Below are 20,758 nucleotides of genomic sequence, written 5' to 3' on the forward strand. Positions count from 1 at the left end.
TCATCATTTATTGAAGAGCTATGAGAGCAATATAGGGAAAACATAAATGAGGGTTCACTCATTGCCTGCACTGCACTCCAGGCTGCACTTGATTCAGTGGACACCGTGGCATGTTCTGTTTTCACTGCAGTGGTTATAGTGTGTGTCCTGGTTGCACCTGTCAAGTTTACCCAGGGAGGTCCAGTTGACGGAGGAAGATTTGCTGTTTCAGGGCTCCAAGCTCTTTGCCAAATCCACTAATGCTGCTTTACACACCTTGAAAGACTCTAGGTCCATTCTGAAGACTCTGAGCTTACATATGCCTATGACTAAAAGAAAACAAAGAAGAGTCTTTACTCAAAGATTCAGAGCCACCCCATTCACACAGTCTCTGAGACACTGTGAAAACAGGCATCAACATCAAGGCAAACTTTTTGAAGAGTTGGTCAAGGGCCAAAGAGCCCCAATTTCTCCCGAACAGTGTCCTATCACTTTTGACCCATTTGGGAGCTACCTAGCATCCTTTTATCCCACTTAGAACACCATTACAATGGACAGATGGGTGCTAGAAATTGTTTTAACTGGTTACTGTCTTCCATTGTCTTCTAACCCCACCTGCCTATCCCTACACACGTCCCTCTTCAGGGATCCATCTCACGAGGCCACTCTCATGCAGGAGCTGAATCATATCTTGCAACTTGGAGCAAGAGAACATGTACCTCAACAACACATGGGAATGGGGTTTTACTCCCATTATTTCCTCATGAGCAAGGAAACAGGAGGATGGATATGATTTACACAGCTCAACAAGTTCATTCTCACAGAGCATTTCAAGATGGTAACTCTTGCTACAATCATTCCTGCATTGGGAAAGGGAGATTGGCATTCTTATTCTTGACCAAGAGCATGTATATTTTCATATCTCGATACATCCTGCGCACAGACGATACCTCCGATTTGCTGTACACAATTAATAACTTCCACTACAGGGTCCTTCCTTTTAGTTTTTCTATGGTCTCTTGGGTCTTTTCCAAAGTCCTCAGAGTAGTAGCAAGTTGGGAATTATATTCTTCTAATTAGATGATTGCCTGTTGAAAGGACCATCCCACCAACAGACTTAACAGGCAGTAATCTTAGTATGATCCTCTTTAACAAGCTTGGCCTGAAGCTAAACCACCAAAAGTACACACTAACACCAACACGGCAGCTAGAATTTATTGATGCTCACCTAGACAGAGCATCAACCACAGCATCAGTGCCTCATCAGAGGTTTCTAACACTCACGGATCTTGTCTCAACAGAACAGAACCAAACAGCTCACCAGTCCTGGACAAACTCTGTCTACAGCTGCTAGGCCATTTGGCAGCAGCCGCATTTGTGGACCAACATGCTTGACTCCACATGAAACCATTACAGACATGGTGAAGAACAGTCTACAGACCACACTACCACCATGTCACCGAACTGCTAGTTATCCCAACCAAAATAAAATTCTCCCTATTCTGGTGGACAAATCCATCCAATGTCTGCAGCAGGGTCCCTTTTCACCCCAACCCACTGTCCATAGCAATTACTACAGACATTTGTCTCATAGGTTGGGGCACTCATCTAAAGAGGAGTCCAAACTTCATATAAATCTCCTGGAACTAAGAGCGGTGTACAGCATGCCAACATTTTCTGCTCTTGATCCAGGGCAAAACGGTTCAGATTTTCAAAGACAACCTCGAAATGATATATTACATAAACCATTAGGGTGGAGCCTGCTCTTGCCCTCATGCTCAGAGGCAATTCATCTCTGGAAATGGTGCATTCTTCACAACATATATCTGAAAGCTTCATACTTACCAGATAAAAAGAATGTCACAGTGGACAATCTCAGCACACAGTTTGCTCTAAATCACGAGTGGGAAATCAATTCCAAAACACTAGCCCCAGTATTCAACTGTGGGAGTATCCCACAGTAGATCTGTTTGCAGCCAACACCAATTCCAAATGCCCACATCACTACTCCTGAGCAGGTTTAGGTCCCCCCTTCCTAGGGGATGGGGGGAAGCACCACTCATGTACTCTTTTCCACTGCTGCTGCTTCTCCATTGCATACTCCTCAAGATAATGCAGGACAAAACTACAGTCATCCTGGTAGCACCCAACTGGACCAGACAGACCTGGCTCCCCTACCTTCTCCAAATGCCGATAGCGTCACTGTGACACTTTACTCTTGTCCCTGGCCTTCTCACATAGAATGAATGTTGGTTATGTCACCCGAACATAGAGACCCTGCAGCTCTTTGCAAGGCTCTTCATTATTTAACACCACTGAAAATAACCTGTTCTGAACCTTTTCAGGAGATTCTCTTTAATTGCTGCAGACCATCTACAATAGAAACATATTTGCACAAATGGCTTCGCTTCTTCATATGGTGTGAGGATCACCACATCAGCTCCACTTCCCTCTAACCTTGGATACCTTCTATTCCGCAAACATACAGATCTTTCCCTTAGCTCTCTGAACTTCTGGCAGTGATAACTGCATTTCATATGCCTGTAGATGATTATTCTGTTTTCACCCACCCCAACATCAAATGCTGTATTAAAAGAGTTCAAAATACATATCTACTCATAAAAACCTCTGCTCCAGCATGAGGCCTCAACTTTGTGCTACAGGCACTTACAGGCAAGCCATTTGAACCTTTGGCCACCAGTTCATTCTTATATTTATCAATGAAAGTAGCCTTTTTGGTAGCCATCACTTTGGCAAGAAGGGTAGGTGAGCTTTCATGGTAGATGTCTCCCCCCATACAATTGTTTACAAAAACAAAGTTGTTCTTCATCCATATCCAAAGCTCCTCCTAAAGGGACCTACCTACCTCCACTGTAATGAGCCAATATATCTACCTGTTTTCTTCATTTCATTTCATTCATCTGAAGAAGTGGGTTGTACCCACAAAAGCTCATGATAACATCTACATGTTTTGTTAGTCTTTAAGGTGCTGCTAGACTATTCATTGTTTTTCAAGTTTTCCCACTTATAGGCTAACTTGCCTACCCCTCTGAAGTTGTTTTCTTCCCAGAGCCTCATATAAACAACAGAGAAACAGCTCTACATACCTTGGCTGTCCACAGACCTATTGCTTTTTATACAGAATAAACTAAGACATTCTGTAAATCCTCAAGAGTTTTTGCATCTTCTACAGAGAGCCTGACAAACTCTAAGCAAATACTATCCAAATACTATCTAAACGAATCTCTGAATGCATCCATCTCCCTTATCATATCTTTAATCAAGAACTTCCAAAAGTGGCGAAGTCCACAAGAACAATGGTTTCATGTACAGCCTTCTTGAAAAACATGTTTAAATTCAACACTTTACACGCAAATTTGAATAAAGACGCTAATTATCTTACTCATTACAAAGATAGCTTCCCCAATTATCACCTCTAATATCATTAGCTCACAGACATTTACCTCCCCCCTTTCCCCCTCCCCCTCATCCCTCTTCTGTTCTGAAATTTGATTTGTCCTTTTCATATGTGTTCATTTTTTAAATTGTATCCTTTGGTATATATGGTTGTGACAATTTTCTTCCACTATTTGATCTGAGGAAGTGGGTCTGGCCCACGAAAGCTCATCACCTATTAAACCATCTTGTTAGTCTTTAAAGTGCTACACATTCCTGTTTTTTATTCCTCTACATGACATTTGTAGAGTAGCCACCAGGGTTTCCGTTCACACTTTTACTAAGCACAAGGCATTAGAGAGATGCTCAGCCTCTGAAGCACAATTTGGACATATTGTTCTATCTACAGCACAGGCAGAAATTCTAAAGATCCCTCCTTCGAGGACTCATACTGCTTCATAGTCACCTAAGGTAGAGCACCCACAGGGATACTCCTCGAAGAAGAAGAAGAAGAAGAAGAAGAAGAAGAGACAGTTACTCGCCTTTGCAGTAACTGAGGTTCTTTGAGATGGTTATCCCTGTGGATACTCCACCACCCAGCCTTACTCTTCTCTGCTTTGGAATATCTTGCTTTTCTTCAGCAGAAAAGGAACTCAAGGGTCAGTTGGCTACGCATGCAGTGTAGCTTCTCCAAACAGTGTGTGCCAGCTGTCCCACATGCATAGCTTACCAAGGACATTGCTATCATAATTCTCCAACCTGAGGTGCAGCAGCACCCAAACAACTAAGGTGGAGTACTTACAGGGACAACTATTTAGAAGAACCTCAATTACTGCACAGGTGAGTATCCTTCTCTTATACTATTTCTGTATGAGTGCTACTCAGTTACCTGTCCTCTCTATTTTTCCAGGAGTATAATTTAATAAAATTAAATAAAAATTGAGAGGCTTAGAAAACCAAAGCCTATATTTTGCTTGGAGAGTTTTCAGAAACTAGTTTTGGAAACTTTAAGCCCCACTTAAATTCAGTTGTATTTTCATGTAATCTCCTCACTTGTGCTAGGACATCATAAACAGTTTTTCCAATCAACTCAACAGTATCAATTAATGTAAGGGAGACAAAGGAAAAACATTGAATTAAATAATACCCTACATTTTTATCTTAAATGGAAAAATAGCTGTGAAGTTACATGTTATCCCACCATACAGGTTTACAGTACAGGCAGTCCCCGGGTTACGTACAAGATAGGGACTGTAGGTTTGTTCTTAAGTTGAATTTGTATGTAAGTCAGAACTGGCGTCCAGATTCAGCCGCTGTTGAAACTGACCAGCAGCGGCTGAATCAGACACACCTAGGGCAGAGCAGCTGGGGTGCTACTGGGTTGGTCCCGCAGGGCCGCTCCTCAGTGCTACTGGACCAACCCGGCAGCACCCCAGCTGCTCTGCCCCGGGCTTCCTGGAATCAGCCGCTGATCAGTTTCAACAGTGGCTGAATCTGGACGCCTGGGACAGAGCAGCTGGGGTGCTGCCGGGTAGGTCCAGTAGCGCCGCACCTCGGCACTGTGGGACCAACCCGGCAGCCCCCCAGCTGCTCTACCCCAGGAGTCCCCAAGTCAGCTGCTGCTGAAACTGATCAGCGGCTGATTCCAGGAAGCCCGGGGCAGAGCAGCTCTGCCTCGGGCTTCCTGTAGTCAGCCGCTGGTCAGTTTCAGCAGCGGCTGACTTGGGAACACCTGGGGCAGAGTAGCTGGGGTGCTGCCGGGTTGGTCCAGTAGCGCCGCACCTCGGCACTGTGGAACCAACCCGACAGCCCCCCAGCTGCTCTACCCCAGGCGTCGGCGAGAAAAGCCTGGTCTGATTGGGGGGGGGGGGGCTGCACTAGCTGCGCGCCCTCCCCCCCCCCCCAGCAGACAAGGGAGACGCGGAGTGGCTTTTCTTGCCACGGAGGATGCGGGTGGTGGGACCGCGGCGCATCTCGGCGGTCCCGCCGCCCGCGTCCTCCGCAGCGAGAAAAGCCGCTCCCTGGTCTGCTGGGGGGGGGGGGCACTAGCACTGCGTCTCCCTGGTCTGCTGGGGGGAAGCGCCTCCCGTGCCGCCTGAGGCAGTGACAGTGGGGGAGGCACCCCGCACTAGCTACTCAGTTACCTGTCCTCTCTATTTTTTTAAGTCGGACTGATGTAACCCGGGGACTGCCTGTATCTACTATTAATGTGCTCATAATAAAAGGGTTTAACTTTCCAAAGAGAGCCAAAGCAGTAGTGAGTGACCCTCTAGATAATCTAGATTTTTGTAAAATAAATATATATTAAAATGACATTAAAGTTGACATGTACGCTCAAAAAAAGAGAAATCCTTACAACAACACTCTGTCAACACTATCGTGTCTAGACATTACAGCACGGTGCAGTTCTATCAGTACCACAACACAAACATATGCAGCATATATTTTATGTTTCATAGCAAATAATAGCACATATTGAGTGTTTTAGAATTTAGAAAATTTAGGAACCAGATTGATTTAACAAGAATAGATTATTTTTCTACAAAAGTTTGTACAGGTTCAACCCTCCCTGGTCTGGCACCCTTGGGACCTGACTGGTCCTGAATGAGGGATTTTCCCAGACCAGGGGAGGTCATTTTTGGAGCTCTGCCACCAACCCCCCCAGCCCGGCCACTGGCATTCCAGCCAGCTCCCCACCTCCTGCTGAGCAGCCCTGCTGCCACGCACTGGGTGACCCTGCTGTCAGCTCCCTGCAAGTAGCCCGCTTCTCCGCTGACTCCGCAGAGATCCTTACTGCTGGCCCTCCACCAGAACTCTCTTGTCCTGCAACATCCATGCCTTATCGAAGTGACTGTGCTAAGAAAACCTGGGCAAATAATGGATTTTTCTGTTCATTGGGAATTTTGAAGACTTAAAAAAAGTTCATGTTAGACTGAAAACAAAAACTTTTTAAAATGTTGGCAAATTGAAAAGTAAAAAAAAGCTTGAATGAACATATATTGAAAAAAATGAAATATTTCTATTAGATTTTGAAAATGTTTAAGAAGATTTACTCCAAGAATATAGAATAGGATGGAAGGAATTCAGTGACATTACAAAACCTATGGTTCTTTGCTTTTTTCCTCCCTCTTACTGCCTCTTCATCCAGGAGGAAACTTAAGACCCTTAATGTCTGTCCCATAAGCATTTTGTAAAGTTGCTAATAATAACATAAATTCTGCTTTGTTTTATAATTTGGATTGAGGAATGAAGAGCAGGAACAGATGACTACACATACATAAGAACTGTCTTCCCATAAATAATCCCAGTAATTAAAGGGTGGAGAACATTTTTTTTAAATGGCAAACTTTTTTTTCCTAAACAAAACAATCTTTAAACCTTTGCATTGAAGTTAAGGTTACTTTATTATACTTATTTGCTTCTTTTATTTATTAACTTACATCAGCATTTCTGACATAATGCAATCTCCAGAGATTTACAGAAATATTATTTTAATGTGTTTTAAAATTATAAAAGTACAACTGTGGGAGTCTCTGTAGACTTGCATTGAAATAGTTTGGACATCAGAATATATCATTGCAGTGTTTTATGATAAAGTCCATTATGTCATGCAGAACTGCTTCCCTAGTTTAGGCATTCTTCTGTGTAATGCTGATCACCCATCCCTCCTACTGATGTAAATGGGAGTAGAGGGGGTTCAGTATCTGTTAGGATCAGGCCCTTTATTAATATTCTATCTCAAAAGTTATTTCCCTCTGAGAATGTATACACTTCATTGACTAGCATGCCTGAAACCTACAGAAATGCTATTAATTTAAAACTAGGAAGAGGAGGAACTGAGACACACACCCAAGTGACAGTTGTACATTCTACACAGTTGAAGACAAAATGCGTTCATGCTAGCTTTTTGTATCTTCAATGTGACTGAAATCACTTAGACTTTAGGCATCAATATTTGTTAGTTCATCGTTAACTATAATAGCAGTATTGATACTGCTGTAATGCAAGGAGATGACCTCAAAGCATGTGGTAAGAAATGACACTTTATATAGCATTTATTTTCTTGAACACTTATCTTATTTCTTATCTAATTATTTTTCTGCTGCTTTTCCATTACAGGAGACTCAGCAGATATGTCAGGTAAGGGAAATATAATTTTAACATCTTCAGGTATAGTTAGATTATTAAGTATTCACCATCTACAGCTTTGTAGAGTAATAAATTCTGAGAATATATTTCAAGTTTATATAACCACATATCAATCATTTACTGCATCAGCACTTAACATAAAGCACCATAGCTCAGTGAACTGTAAAAATAGAATATTTCCTTTCATTTTAAAATAATTTTTGCTGAAAACATATTCCCTTCTTGCTGCCCAGTGAAAAACTGTTTCTAATATACACTGCTACAATAGCATACCTATACAAACATGTAGTTTTTAAAAGCTAATGGGGCTGACAACAAATAGTTCTAGACAATTAATTGAACATAATTTTGTAATGTATATATTTAAAGCAATAGTTCCACTGAGGAGGCCTAGGTGACTGAGTGAATAAAATAATCACCTTTCATAGCTACTGTATGATTGACATGCAGTTACTATCAATGATCCAAAATGATTGTTATGATGTCAGTTTAATTTTGTGATGAATCATTTTGGGTTTTTTGACAATTGAGATTGAGTAATTTTTTAGTAATATATTGGTTTTTAACTGTAATTCAAAGCACCATCATTCATGTGTGAATGAGTTCATTGTCGGACAGTCATTGTAATTTGTCACACATCAAAATAGAGATGCATAAATGTGCGTTTATATGTATAGAGAGAGTATGATAAAAATATGCAGTGATGGGCATATGGTCAGTGAAACATTAAAGTGTGTTCATTTTTTTGGAATATGCCAAAATATGGTTGCATTAGAGATGGAAGAGAGCATACAAGGGAGCCTTTTCCCAACCAATGCTCCTATTTAAGAGGTAACCATAATATGGCTGTATCCTTGAATTCAGTAGGAACCTTTCTAGTGCTGCTTAATGCTTCCACCCACTCCCACGTAGGCATTTCTGCTGCCTTATTGATCCTCTTAGAACAGCTTTAATTTGACCTCTGTGTCTTAATACACCTGTCTAATTCCTGATGGCATAGTCTGCATCCTGCAATATATTCTTTCTTCTTTGTGGAGCTACTAGACTAGAATCTGGATTGCTACTACTCTTCATTATGATGTTGCAAGCATTTCCATGCCAAATTGTTTGCCTATATCAAGATCGCAAGGGCACATGAAGAGCTCAATTGACTATGTTACTGGCCTAGTTCACTCTCGTTCAGTGGAACCTTCACTCTAAGAGAGGAGACCTCACAAAATGCTTCCCTTTACTAAAACATTTAGCATGCAGATCATGTCCTCCACGAGGGAGAAAAAGATCACAGCAGAGATTTTGAGAAGTACATTATTCTTCCAGGTAACTCTGTTGTGGTAGACTTACTTAACTCCACATTTGTGAAGTGTAGGTGAAGCCCATCTGGATGTCTCCACTTTATCCAAGATCCACAAGCTGTCAGACAGGCCAAAAGATTAGGGCAGTCCAAGATTTTAGCAGGGAGGATGCTGAAGAAAAAAAAGTTGTTCAAAGTCCAAGATAAAGCCCTGCATCTGTTTCATTTTCCATAAAGAGGTACAGAGGTTTATCATATAAATCTGGGGCATTCCAGAATGCATCATTTAAATTACCCGCCTATAATACTCTATAAGATTTTGAGGTAACACTCAAGAATAGACAATGGCAGTAATACCAAATCAAGGTTTATTTTCATGAAAGACAATTATTAATGAAAGCACAGAAGTGATTTCCTAAACAAGATTATGCTTCTTTTTTTATTTATTAATATCCACACTGAAAGTGGGACACACCTGATTACAAAAGGCTATAGAACTGTAGTTCCAGGTCAAGCAGAGATTGATCACCATTTACTTTAGAATAAAGATTTTTTTGGATGGGTCCTGAACCCAAGTTGTTCAAAGTCTCACAGATATGTTATCTTTTCCATCTCTTATCTGACAGAGAAGTGAGAGATAATGTTGTCATTGTTTCGCAGAGGTTTACTCTGCTGTTCGCCAGTACAGTGTACTTTTAGATCTGACATCACTCAGTCCCCTTGTGTCATACAGGAAATTCAAGATAGAGACAACTCATATAGTTAAACCAGCAGGTGAATTTACAGGTATCCTTGCTTTAAAAAAAAGCATACGTGCATACACATATTACACCATTACATTGAAAATATTTGCTTTGTTCCTGGTCAAAAGCTCTTTTAATTGACACCATATCCTTGCATTGTTCCCATCCCCAGTGGCATGTTCTGCTCTATCTCAACAACAGGCGTATGAAAACTCAGACAGCTCTAGAGGTCCCAAAAGTAGTTTATGAATTGGTACAGATGCTTCCTTCTATGGGGTTTATTATAAGCTTTAAGGAGAGGGAATTAGTGTGCTCTCAGAAATTAGACCACTTGGAAACTGTCTTCAAGATGTTCTAACCTCTTATCTATCTGTTCTAGATCTTGACAAGGTGATTTTCTTAGCTGCTCAGGAAGTTGGATGCCTATCCAAACAAATTAATCTTCCCATGATTTTCACAAATTAGATTCTCTGTTTTGTGCTATTTACGTTTTTATTTAAAGGAGCGGGGGAAGGTTTCTATTTGGTTATAGCAAAGTGGCTATGTAACTGCCTGAAGGAAATCATAGGAGAAAAGAGCCATCTGGACCCACTTTTTTTTAGGCCTCTTCATGAGCTGAAGGAGAGTCCTTTTAGTCTCCTTCTGTATAGATTATTGCTGATTTTTCAGGTAGACTTGGGCTGCTGAATCACTTACACACTTCTGAAAGTCCAACTCTTAATCAGGATTAGGACCTAATTGTGCCAGACACTGTACACACATTGCAAGCCATGCTTAGACTACATGTACTTTTGGAAGTGACTGTCTCTGTGTTGCCTAGTATAGTGAGTCTGTGGCCCCAGGTGCTACCAAAAATCATAAATAATCATCATCAATCATCATCATAATAAATAACATACATGCATATTGTGGAAAGACAATCTCTACCTTAGACAGTTTACAATCAAAGTAACACCAGTTAGACACCTTTAGTTTTTCTACCTCAATAAGCCTACCAGTGGTTCAGCTGTCATATTGCTAGAGATTATAGCTTGTATTCCAGATTGGTTGGCCCTTTGTAGAATAGGAATTTTGTTTATGCCTTGTAAACTGATTTTCTGCGGAAACCACCAGTATACGAGCCTCACCCGGGTATTAAACCTGTGACAGGTTACATACTACTAGATAATGTATGTTTCAAAGTTCTCAGATTTTAAGTTAATGTTTCTAGTTAACAAAAGTTTAACGCAGGTTGAAAACAAGAGAGGATTGCTGATATTAGGAGCACTGTTGTGTTTCTAAAACTCAGCAACCAACTAAAGGGTGGAGCTTATTTCACCAATGTAACATGGAACAATCCCACAGTCCAGACTGGTGGTCTTGTTTGCTAAAGATCAGTTTAAAAGATGAGACCAAAATCTCCTTTTTTTAACCAAAATAATTTTATTTTTCTAGTAGCAAAATGTTGCCTTTGTTTGTAAGCATATAACAAATAATGGAACATTTTATATTCATTTAGCTACAGCTCCTTCTATCCATGTGTGGGATGCAATGAGCAAACGGACACTATCTGTACTGCGATGCTACCATTCAAAGGGAGTTTGTTCAGTCAGTTTCAGTGCCACTGGCAAACTTCTCCTCTCTGTAGGGCTGGATCCTGAACACACCATTACCATTTGGAAGTGGCAGGAAGGTAGGAAAACATTTTGTGTTAGTAGAATACATTTATATTGATCCTGAGTAAATCAAGAATTCACACAAAAATTCCAGCATACAAATACTGGTTATCATCTAGTAAAAATGACTTTAATAAATGTTACATAGCATATATAGTACAAGTTAAAAATAAGATAAATGTGCTTAACTATTGTTATAATTGCCAAATGTATTTCCAGTGGCACCATCCTTGTATACATTGGATAAGATTTCTAATAATGAAAACAAATCTTACATTTCATTAAGTTTTGTATTGATTCTGTGTCTTTCTGCTAAATAGAAGTCTTTGCTCTAGAAGGAGTCTGCTAGAGACTTGACTGATTGGGTTAATCACACTCACAAAGACCACAAAAGAAGCTGAAACTCTCAGAAATGTGATGCTTTAATTGCTCCTCGTGTATAATCTCTGGAATATCACACCATAAGCCTAACTGTAGTAAATCACTATAGTAAATAGCTATTCCTAACAGCTCAGCTCTGCTCTGAGTAAGGCCACAAGACCTTGGATTTTTTGCCCATCCTCTCTTCTGCACTATCCTGCTCCATCTCTCTTTATCATTCACAACTGGCAAGTCTACACCAGACCGTGACTGCAAAGTTGCTGGTGTTCCCAGAATCCAGGGTTGCCAACTTTTTATTCACATAAAACCAAACGGCCTGGCCCTGCCCACTCCCACCCCTTCTCTGAGGCCATAGCCCCGCCAGCCCTTTCTCCAAGGTCCCTTCCAAATCACTCCATCCACTCCCCCTCTGTTGCTCGCTGTCACACATCCTCACTTATTTTCACTAGATAAACTTAAAAAACAATAAATGGTCTGGTAGCACTTTATAGACTAACAAAAGATATAGGTGGTATCATGAGCTTTCGTGGTCATAGCCCACTTCTTCAGATGACTAGAGTTTTGAGTTTAGGATGTGCAGACGCAAAATAAACTCTGGTCATCTGAAGAAGTGGGCTATGCCCATGAAAGTTCATGATACCATATACATGTTTTGTTAGTCTATAAAGTGCTACCAGACCTTTTGTTGTTTTTAAAGTTTATCCTGTACAGACTAACTCTGCTACCCCCTTCATTTTCACTAGGTTAGGGCAGAGGATTGGGGTCAGGAAGGTGTGAAGGCCCTGTGCAGGGGTCTGGGATCTCAGGTGGGGGTAGGGATGAGAGATTTGAGGTTCAGCTGGTGACTCAGAGCTGGGGCAAAGGGCTGAGGTATGGCAGTGAGTGCAGGGTTTTGGCTCTGGGACGGAGTTAGGGAACAGGAGGGGGTTCCAACCTGAAGTAGAGGGTATGGGCTCTGTCTAGGCAGAGCTTACCTCAGGTGGCTCCCAGTCTACAGCACAGTTCAGTTAAGGCAGGTCTCTGTCTGCCCTCTCTCTCCACTGCTCTCAGGAAGCAGCCAGACTATCTAGCTTCTAGGCAGAGGGCCAAAGAGCTCTGTGTGCTACCCAAGCCCTCAGGCACCATCCTCACAGCTCCCATTGGCCACGTTTCCTAGACAGAGGGAGCTGTGGAGTCATCACTCAGGCAGGAGCAGTGCACAGAGCCCCTCGTGGTCGTCCCTGTACCTAGAAGCTAGAAATACCACCATTTCTGGGAGCCTGCTTTAGCCCCACTGTGATGTCAATTGCACTTTCAGCGGCACTGACCAGAGCTGCCAGGGTCCCTTTTTGACTAGGCATACCGGTTGAAAATGGGACAGCTGGCAACTCTACCAGAGCCCTGAACCCTGGGTGCAGACATGAAACACAACCCACTTTCCCATCTTGTGGTGTCTGTTGACCAGGGAGAAATCCATCAGGAGTGATGAGTGAATACATAACCCCTCAATATATTTGTCTGTCATCATAGGTAGTTAGTGTCTAGTTAGGTCACTGCAGAAACTGGTACAATGTCTGACATGGACAAAGGCAGAGCCTGTGCTCTGTTTAGTAGGGACCTGTTTAGTAAGTTTTTCCTAACCATTTCAGTTAAGATGCCACTGTCCTAAACTTGCTTATCTTCAAGAGTTCATATGGCTCCATCTGGATAGCTACAGAGCCATCAAATGCTTCTTAGATAAGATAAAGTATTTTAGAAAGTCAGATACTTTGTTCATCTGATCTGCAGGTAAGGACAAAGCATCTAAAACAATCATCTTCAAATGTGTCAGGAGTTAGAACATCTAATTGTGAAAACTATGTAGTCTGGAGAGGCACCATCTTCAAGTCTTAGGCTATGTCTAGACTGCAAGCCTCTTTTGAAAAAGAGTGCCCAGACTACAACTAGTTCTTTTGAAAAAGCAAGCCACTTTTTCGAAAGAGAGCACCCAGACAGTCTAGATGCTCTCTTTCAAAAAAAGTACAGTTTGCATTACGTAGCACCTTTTTTCGAAAGAGTACTTTCGAAAAAAGGCATTATTCTTCATAAAATGAGGTTTTCCACGGTCGAAAAAACTGCCGCGTTCTTTTGATTTACTTTTGAAAGAACGCGACAGCAGTCTAGATGCAGGGGAAGTTTTTTTGAAAAAAGGCCACTTTTTTCGAAAAACTCTGTAGTCTAGACACCATTAGACTGATATTGTTGAATGTACTCTACTCATCTTGGACAGAGAGAAATAGAGCAGTTTTGGAGAAAATCTGTGGAGCAGCCCTCTGCCAATCTCTGCATATATTGATCAGATGCTACAGCTGATATATTCAGAAAACTTAAGGAACTTAATCTTCCACTTCCCATTGAAATATAGTAGAGGTAAGACCCCTAACATTAGGCCCTTTGAAAATTACAGCCTAGAAGTCGTAATTTCTTCACCAGATGCTATCTTGGTCATTAGGTCTTTCATTCTGCCATTCTCCTTTGAACTCTCTCCTCATTTCATTTTTCTCCCCCACACCACTTTTCTCTTTTCTGGAAATTTTCTGAATCTAGGTATGTAATTTGTTTATGTCAGTAGTTTTCTAGGGCTTGAAGCGTAGGAGATATGCTGTTACAGGATATATATATAGGAGGAACAGTTTGCGGTTTCAGCTATTTTTTTTATTATTGTGGGGGTAAAACATGAGATTCCAGAGTAAAGAATTCCTCAATTGGTAGAAGATTATTTTTGTGATAAGCTCAAATTCTACATTTTCTTTTGCTAGGTGCCAAAATTGCCAACAGAGCTGGTCATAACCAACGTATATTTGTAGCAGAATTCAGACCGGATTCAGATACCCAGTTTGTTTCAGTGGGAGTAAAACATGTGAGGTTCTGGACCCTTGCTGGAAGAGCTCTTCTCAGTAAAAAAGGGCTACTGAGTTCAATAGAAGATGCCCGGATGCAGACCATGCTGTCTGTAGCGTTTGGAGCTGTATGTACCTTAAACATTATTTTAAAAATTCATGAATACAAAACATCCTTTTTACATTTTATTCTTCCATGTGTGTATCTAATAAAATGAGTTATCCTAAACTTTTCTGCCACAGATATCTATTTGCATAATAGACAGCTCTAACCTGATGATTAGTATATAAACTGTATATTTTAACAAAAACTTCTAGTCGTTTAATGTTGTGTGCTGTTGCTATACACAGATAAAACATCTGTCATTTTCCCCACAGCTACATTTCAGTCTTGGATGGCAATAAGTCTTGTAAATACTGTAAATAACCTGGAAAGTGATTTGGAATCCCTTGGAATTAAATGTTTTCAATACATATAACAGCATAATAATACAGATTGTGATGAGCTCACATATTATGATACTGGAGGCTATACTGAAGCCTTAGATAGAGATGTGACTTGAAGAGAAACCAGTGACCTATTAAATCAGCAGAATCAGTCAAGGGAATGTAATTTCTCCACATTGATACATTATCTTAAGTATTAAACATCACAAATAATTGTAAACATAAAAATGTGACCTTCCCAAACATGCAGTTGTTGCTGGTTTTTAATATTTTTCAATATCATAACTTTTGAATAACTAAGATAGTTGAGCTTAATTTTACTACCCCTCAAAAGTAGGAGACACAGTTAAAGAAAACCATAGTTCTGTACTATTGAGTTAGATTCTTTTTCTTTCCTTTTTAAACTGACCATCTCTGTACTCTATTGAGGGAAGTCCTGAACCTAATAGCTGGACACCAAAGATGATTTCCATCAAACATTGTGCTTGAAGTAGAGTATCATAGAATCATAGAATAATAGGACTGGAAGGGACCTCGAGAGGTCATCGAGTCCAGCCCCCCGCCCTCAAGGCAGGATCAAGCTCCGTCTACACCATCCCTGACAGATGTCTATCTAACCTGTTCTTAAATATCTCCAGAGAGGGAGATTCCACCACCTCCCTTGGCAATTTATTCCAATATTTGACCACCCTGACAGTTAGGAATTTTTTCCTAATGTCCAATCTAAACCTCCCCTGCTGCACTTTAAGCCCATTACTCCTTGTCCTGTCCTCAGAAACCAAGAGGAACAAATTTTCTTCTTCCTCCTTGTGACACCCTTTTAGATATTTGAAAACCGCTATCATGTCCCCCCTTAATCTTCTTTTTTCCAAACTAAACAAGGCCAGTTCATGAAGCCTGGCTTCATAGGTCATGTTCTCTAGACCTTTAATCATTCTTGTCGCTCTTCTCTGTACCCTTTCCAATTTCTCCACATCTTTCTTGAAATGTGGCGCCCAGAACTGGACACAGTACTCCAGCTGAGGCCTAACTAGTGCAGAGTAGAGCGGCAGAATGACTTCACGAGTTTTGCTTACAACACACCTGTTGATACAACCTAGAATCATATTTGCTTTTTTTGCAACAGCATCACACTGTTGACTCATATTCAACTTGTGGTCCACTATGACCCCTAGATCCCTTTCCGCCATGCTCCTTCCTAGACAGTCGCTTCCCATCTTGTATGTATGGAACTGATTGTTCCTTCCTAAGTGGAGCACTTTGCATTTCTCTTTATTAAACCTCATCCTGTTTACCTCTGACCATTTCTCTAACTTGCTAAGGTCATTTTGAATTATGTCCCTATCCTCCAAAGAAGTCGCAACCCCACCCAGTTTGGTATCATCTGCAAACTTAATAAGAGTACTCTCTATCCCAATATCTACATCATTGATGAAGTTATTGAATAGTACGGGTCCCAAAACAGACCCTTGAGGAACTCCACTTGTTATCCCTTTCCAGCAGGATTTAGAACCGTTAACAACAACTCTCTGACTACGGTTATCCAGCCAATTATGCACCCACCTTATCGTGGCCCTATCTAAGTTATATTTGCCTAGTTTATCAATAAGAATATCATGCGAGACCGTATCAAATGCCTTACTAAAGTCTAGGTATATGACATCCACCGCTTCTCCCTTATCCACAAGGCTCGTTATCTTATCAAAGAAAGCTATCAGATTAGTTTGGCATGACTTGTTCTTCACAAACCCATGCTGGCTATTCCCTATCACTTTATTACTTTCCAAGTGTTTGCATACGATTTCCTTAATTACCTGCTCCATTATCTTTCCTGGGACAGATGTTAAACTGACCGGTCTATAATTTCCTGGGTTGTTCTTATTCCCCTTTTTATAGATGGGCACAATATTTGCCCTTTTCCAGTCTTCTGGAATCTCCCCTGTCTGCCATGATTTTTCAAAGATCATAGCTAAAGGCTCAGATACCTCCTCTATCAGCTCCTTGAGTATCCTGGGATGCATTTCATCAGGACCTGGTGACTTGCTGACATCTAACTTTCCTAAGTGATTTTTAACTTGTTCTTTGTGTATCCTATCTTCTAAACTTACCCTCTCTCTGCTTGTATTCACTACGTTAGGCACACCTCCAGACTTCTCGGTGAAGACCGAAACAAAGAAGTCATTGAGCATCTCCGCCATTTCCAAGTTCCCTGTTACTGCTTCTCCCTCCTCGCTAAGCAGTGGGCCTACCCTGTCCTTGGTCTTCCTCTTGCTTTTAATGTATTTATAAAAGGTCTTCTTGTTTCCCTTTATGCCTGTAGCTAGTTTGATCTCATTTTGTGCCTTTGCCTTTCTAATCTTGCCCCTGCATTCCCGTGTTGCTTGCCTATATTCATCCTTTGTTAGTTGTCCTAGTTTCCATTTTTTATAGGACTCCTTTTTTATTTTGAGATCATGCAATATCTCCTTGTTAAGCCAAGCTGGTCTTTTGCCATATTTTCTATCTTTCCTACACAGCGGAATTGTTTGCTTTTGGGCCCTTAACAACGTCCCTTTGAAATACTTCCAACTCTCCTCAGTTGTTTTTCCCTTCAGTCTTGCTTCCCATGGGACCTTACCTACAAGTTCTCTGAGCTTATCAAAATCTGCCTTCCTGAAATCCATAACCTCAATTGTGCTGGTCTCCCTTCTACCTTTCCTTAAGATCATGAACTCTATTATTTCGTGATCACTGTCCCCTATACTGTCTTCCACTTTCAAGTTCTCAACTAGTTCCTCCCTATTTGTTAAAACCAAATCCAGAACAGCTTCTCCTCTGGTAGCTTTTTCAACCTTCTGAAACAGAAAGTTGTCTCCAATGCAGTCCAGAAACTTATTGGATAGTCTGTGCCTCGCTGTGTTAGTTTCCCAACATATGTCTGGATAGTTGAAGTCTCCCATCACCACCAAATCTTGGGCTTTGGATAGTTTTGTTAATTGTTTAAAAAAGGCCTCATCCACCTCTTCCACCTGGCTAGGTGGCCTGTAGTACACTCCTAGCATGATATCACCCTTGTTTTTTACCCCTTTTAGCTTAACCCAGAGACTCTCTACACAGCTATCTCCTACGTTCATCTCCACTTCAGTCCAAGTGTGTACATTTTTAATAAACAAGGCAACCCCTCCTCCCTTTTTTCCCTCTCTGTCCTTCCTGAGCAAGCCGTACCCTTCCATACCAATATTCCAATCATGCGTCCCATCCCACCAGGTTTCTGTAATACCAATGATATCATAGTTGTATTTATTGGTTAGCAATTCCAGTTCTTCCTGCTTATTACCCATACTTCTCGCATTTGTATATAGGCATCTAAGATACTGATTTGATCTTGCCTCCCTGTTGTGCCCTGACCCTCCTTTCTCCTTGCCATTATAGGCCGTAGTCCCCCCCCATTTCCAACCCATTTCCCAGTCCCGCACATTCAGCACTTACCTGTGGGCTTTGCTCACCTGCCCCCGACAAACCTAGTTTAAAGCCCTCCTCACAAGGTTAGCCAGTCTGTGTCCAAACAAGGCCTTCCCGCTCCTGGAAAGGTGAACTCCATCTCCGCCAAGCAGTCCTTCCTGGAAGAGCACCCCGTGATCAAGGAAGCCGAATCCCTCCTGGCGACACCATCGTCGCAGCCAGGCATTCACCTCCAGGATGCACCTCTCTCTGCCCGGGCCCCTACCTTTGACAGGAAGGATAGAAGAGAATACCACCTGCGCTCCAAACTCCTTCACCCGTACTCCCAAAGCCCTGTAGTCACACTTGATCCGCTCAGTGTCACACCTGGCAGTATCATTTGTGCCCACATGGATGAGTAGCATGGGGTAGTAGTCAGAGGGCCGGATAATCCTCGACAATGCCTCCGTAACATCTTGGATACAGGCCCCTGGCAGACAGCATACCTCTCGAGATGAGCTGTCAGGGCGACAGATGGGTGCCTCCGTTCCCCTCAGAAGAGAGTCTCCAACCACCACTACTCTACGTTTCCTCCTCGCAGTGGTGGCAGGAGACTGCTCAACCTTGGTGGTGCAAGGCCTGGTCTCCTCCACTGTGGGGGGTGACTCCTTGTCTCCTGCTGAAAGTAAAGTGTAACGGTTATGTAACAACACAGTGGGAGGGTTAGGAGCAGGGGTGGAACACTGCCTGCTGCCGGAAGTAACCAGCTGCCAGTGCTCACCCTGCACCACTGCCTCCTCCATAAGTGGCTGGTCAACAGTCCCACATCCTAGGACAGTGACCTCCGTGGACTCCACAGGAATACTGTCCAGGAATTCCTCATGGCTTCGAATGCTCCTCAGCCTGGCCACCTCCTCCTGTAGCTCTCCCACCTGCTGCCTGAGAGATTCCACCAGCAGGCACCTTTCACAACGGTTGTCTCCCCCAGCCAGGAGATCACTCAGGGGGAATTGCAAGCCACAAATACAGCAAGACCACACCAGGACCTGGGTAGAGGCATCCATGCTCAGGTTCTCTGTCTGGATACAGGCACAGGTGGAGGAGACAGGAGAAGTACTGGCACAAGTGCTACGGGTCTTCATCACCATCAGTCACTCCCTCTTCAACTCCCCTGTCTGCAGTCCCCTGTCCGCTTCGCTCCCCTGGTCGCACTGCTCTGGCTTTTTAAAGCCTGCTTGCCTAGGTCAGGCCTGCCCCCTTCTGAGTCACACAGGGGAAGGCTGAGCCTGAGGCTAATCAGAGGCAATCAAGGGAACAATGGCAGGCTCTCAGTCCCAACTGCCACAGAAGCTGAAACTGAAACTGCTAGCACTCCCTGGAATCAGACTCAATTCACACTTCAAACTGTAAAATTCAAACAGTCAGGCACACACACTCACACCACAGCTTGTACTCTCACCGGGTAGCCTCTTCGGCGGTGGGGTCGTAACATTCTGACTTACTGTTTCTGTGTGAAACATACTAGTATCTTAGCTGATTCTGATTTTTTGGCTGCTATTCCATAGTTGTACAAAAGGATGATGTGGTATGGCTCTAAAACCCCTATACCTTTCACTTTCTCAGTGAAGGAGAAACAAAAAAGAGGACTATGCAGCACTTTAAAGACTAACAAGATGGTTTATTAGGTGATGAGCTTTCATGGGCCAGACCCACTTCCTTAGATCAAATTCTGGAAGAGAACTATCTTGTTAGTCTTTAAAGTGCTGCATAGTCCTCTCTTTTGTTTCAGCAAGATCAAACTAACACGGCTACATCTCTATTACTATTTAGTGAAGGAGGAAAGTGTTCATTCTCCCTGAAGTGCTGAACATCTCAGACGAGGCATGACCTCTGCTCCATCCTTCTTCCACATTGGCTGGGGAAGAATATGTGCCTTTAAAAGCATATAGCAACTGACTCTCTTGTATGTGTTCACCCTGTAACTTGGAGGCTATCTGTCTGTCTTTTAACTCTACAGACAGAGTATCTCTGGAATCTGCTATTGGTCCCAATCCCTCTAGAAACACCACTTGCACAGCAAGAACCAATAAAGCCACAATGTAGCCCAAAATGTAGAATTTGTTTGCTATTTATTTATTTAAAAATGTATTTCAATGTATTTCTTTTTGCTTTATTCAAAATTAAATAAGTATATTTTCCCCTTTTCAGAATAACTTGACATTTACAGGTACCATCAGTGGAGATGTTTGTGTTTGGAAAGATCATGTGTTGGTACGAATTGTGGCCAAAGCTCACAATGGGCCTGTGTTCACAATGTACACCACACTAAGAGATGGTCTAATCGTAACAGGAGGCAAAGAAAGACCGTGAGTCTTTTTTAATAATTTAAATATATTTTAATAAGATATTATGTGCTGTGCAAATGTCTTCAGAACATGA

General features: G+C 42.0%; 1 protein-coding gene across 2 annotated transcripts in view; it reads left to right on the forward strand.

The window, feature by feature from the left end:
- Positions 1–20,758, forward strand: part of EML5 (EMAP like 5) — a 332,722-nt gene that overhangs the window by 282,946 nt on the left and 29,018 nt on the right. For both annotated transcript variants that reach the window (XM_089778388.1, XM_075926740.2), the window contains 4 exons: positions 7,495–7,515; positions 11,057–11,230; positions 14,372–14,580; positions 20,528–20,685. In XM_089778388.1, coding sequence (XP_089634514.1) covers positions 7,495–7,515; positions 11,057–11,230; positions 14,372–14,580; positions 20,528–20,685 — 562 coding nt within the window. The remainder of the gene's footprint in view (positions 1–7,494; positions 7,516–11,056; positions 11,231–14,371; positions 14,581–20,527; positions 20,686–20,758) is intronic.

This window comes from Pelodiscus sinensis, chromosome 5 (assembly GCF_052426305.1).
Source record: "Pelodiscus sinensis isolate ZL-2025 chromosome 5, ASM5242630v1, whole genome shotgun sequence".
Lineage (NCBI taxonomy): Eukaryota > Metazoa > Chordata > Testudines > Trionychidae > Pelodiscus > Pelodiscus sinensis.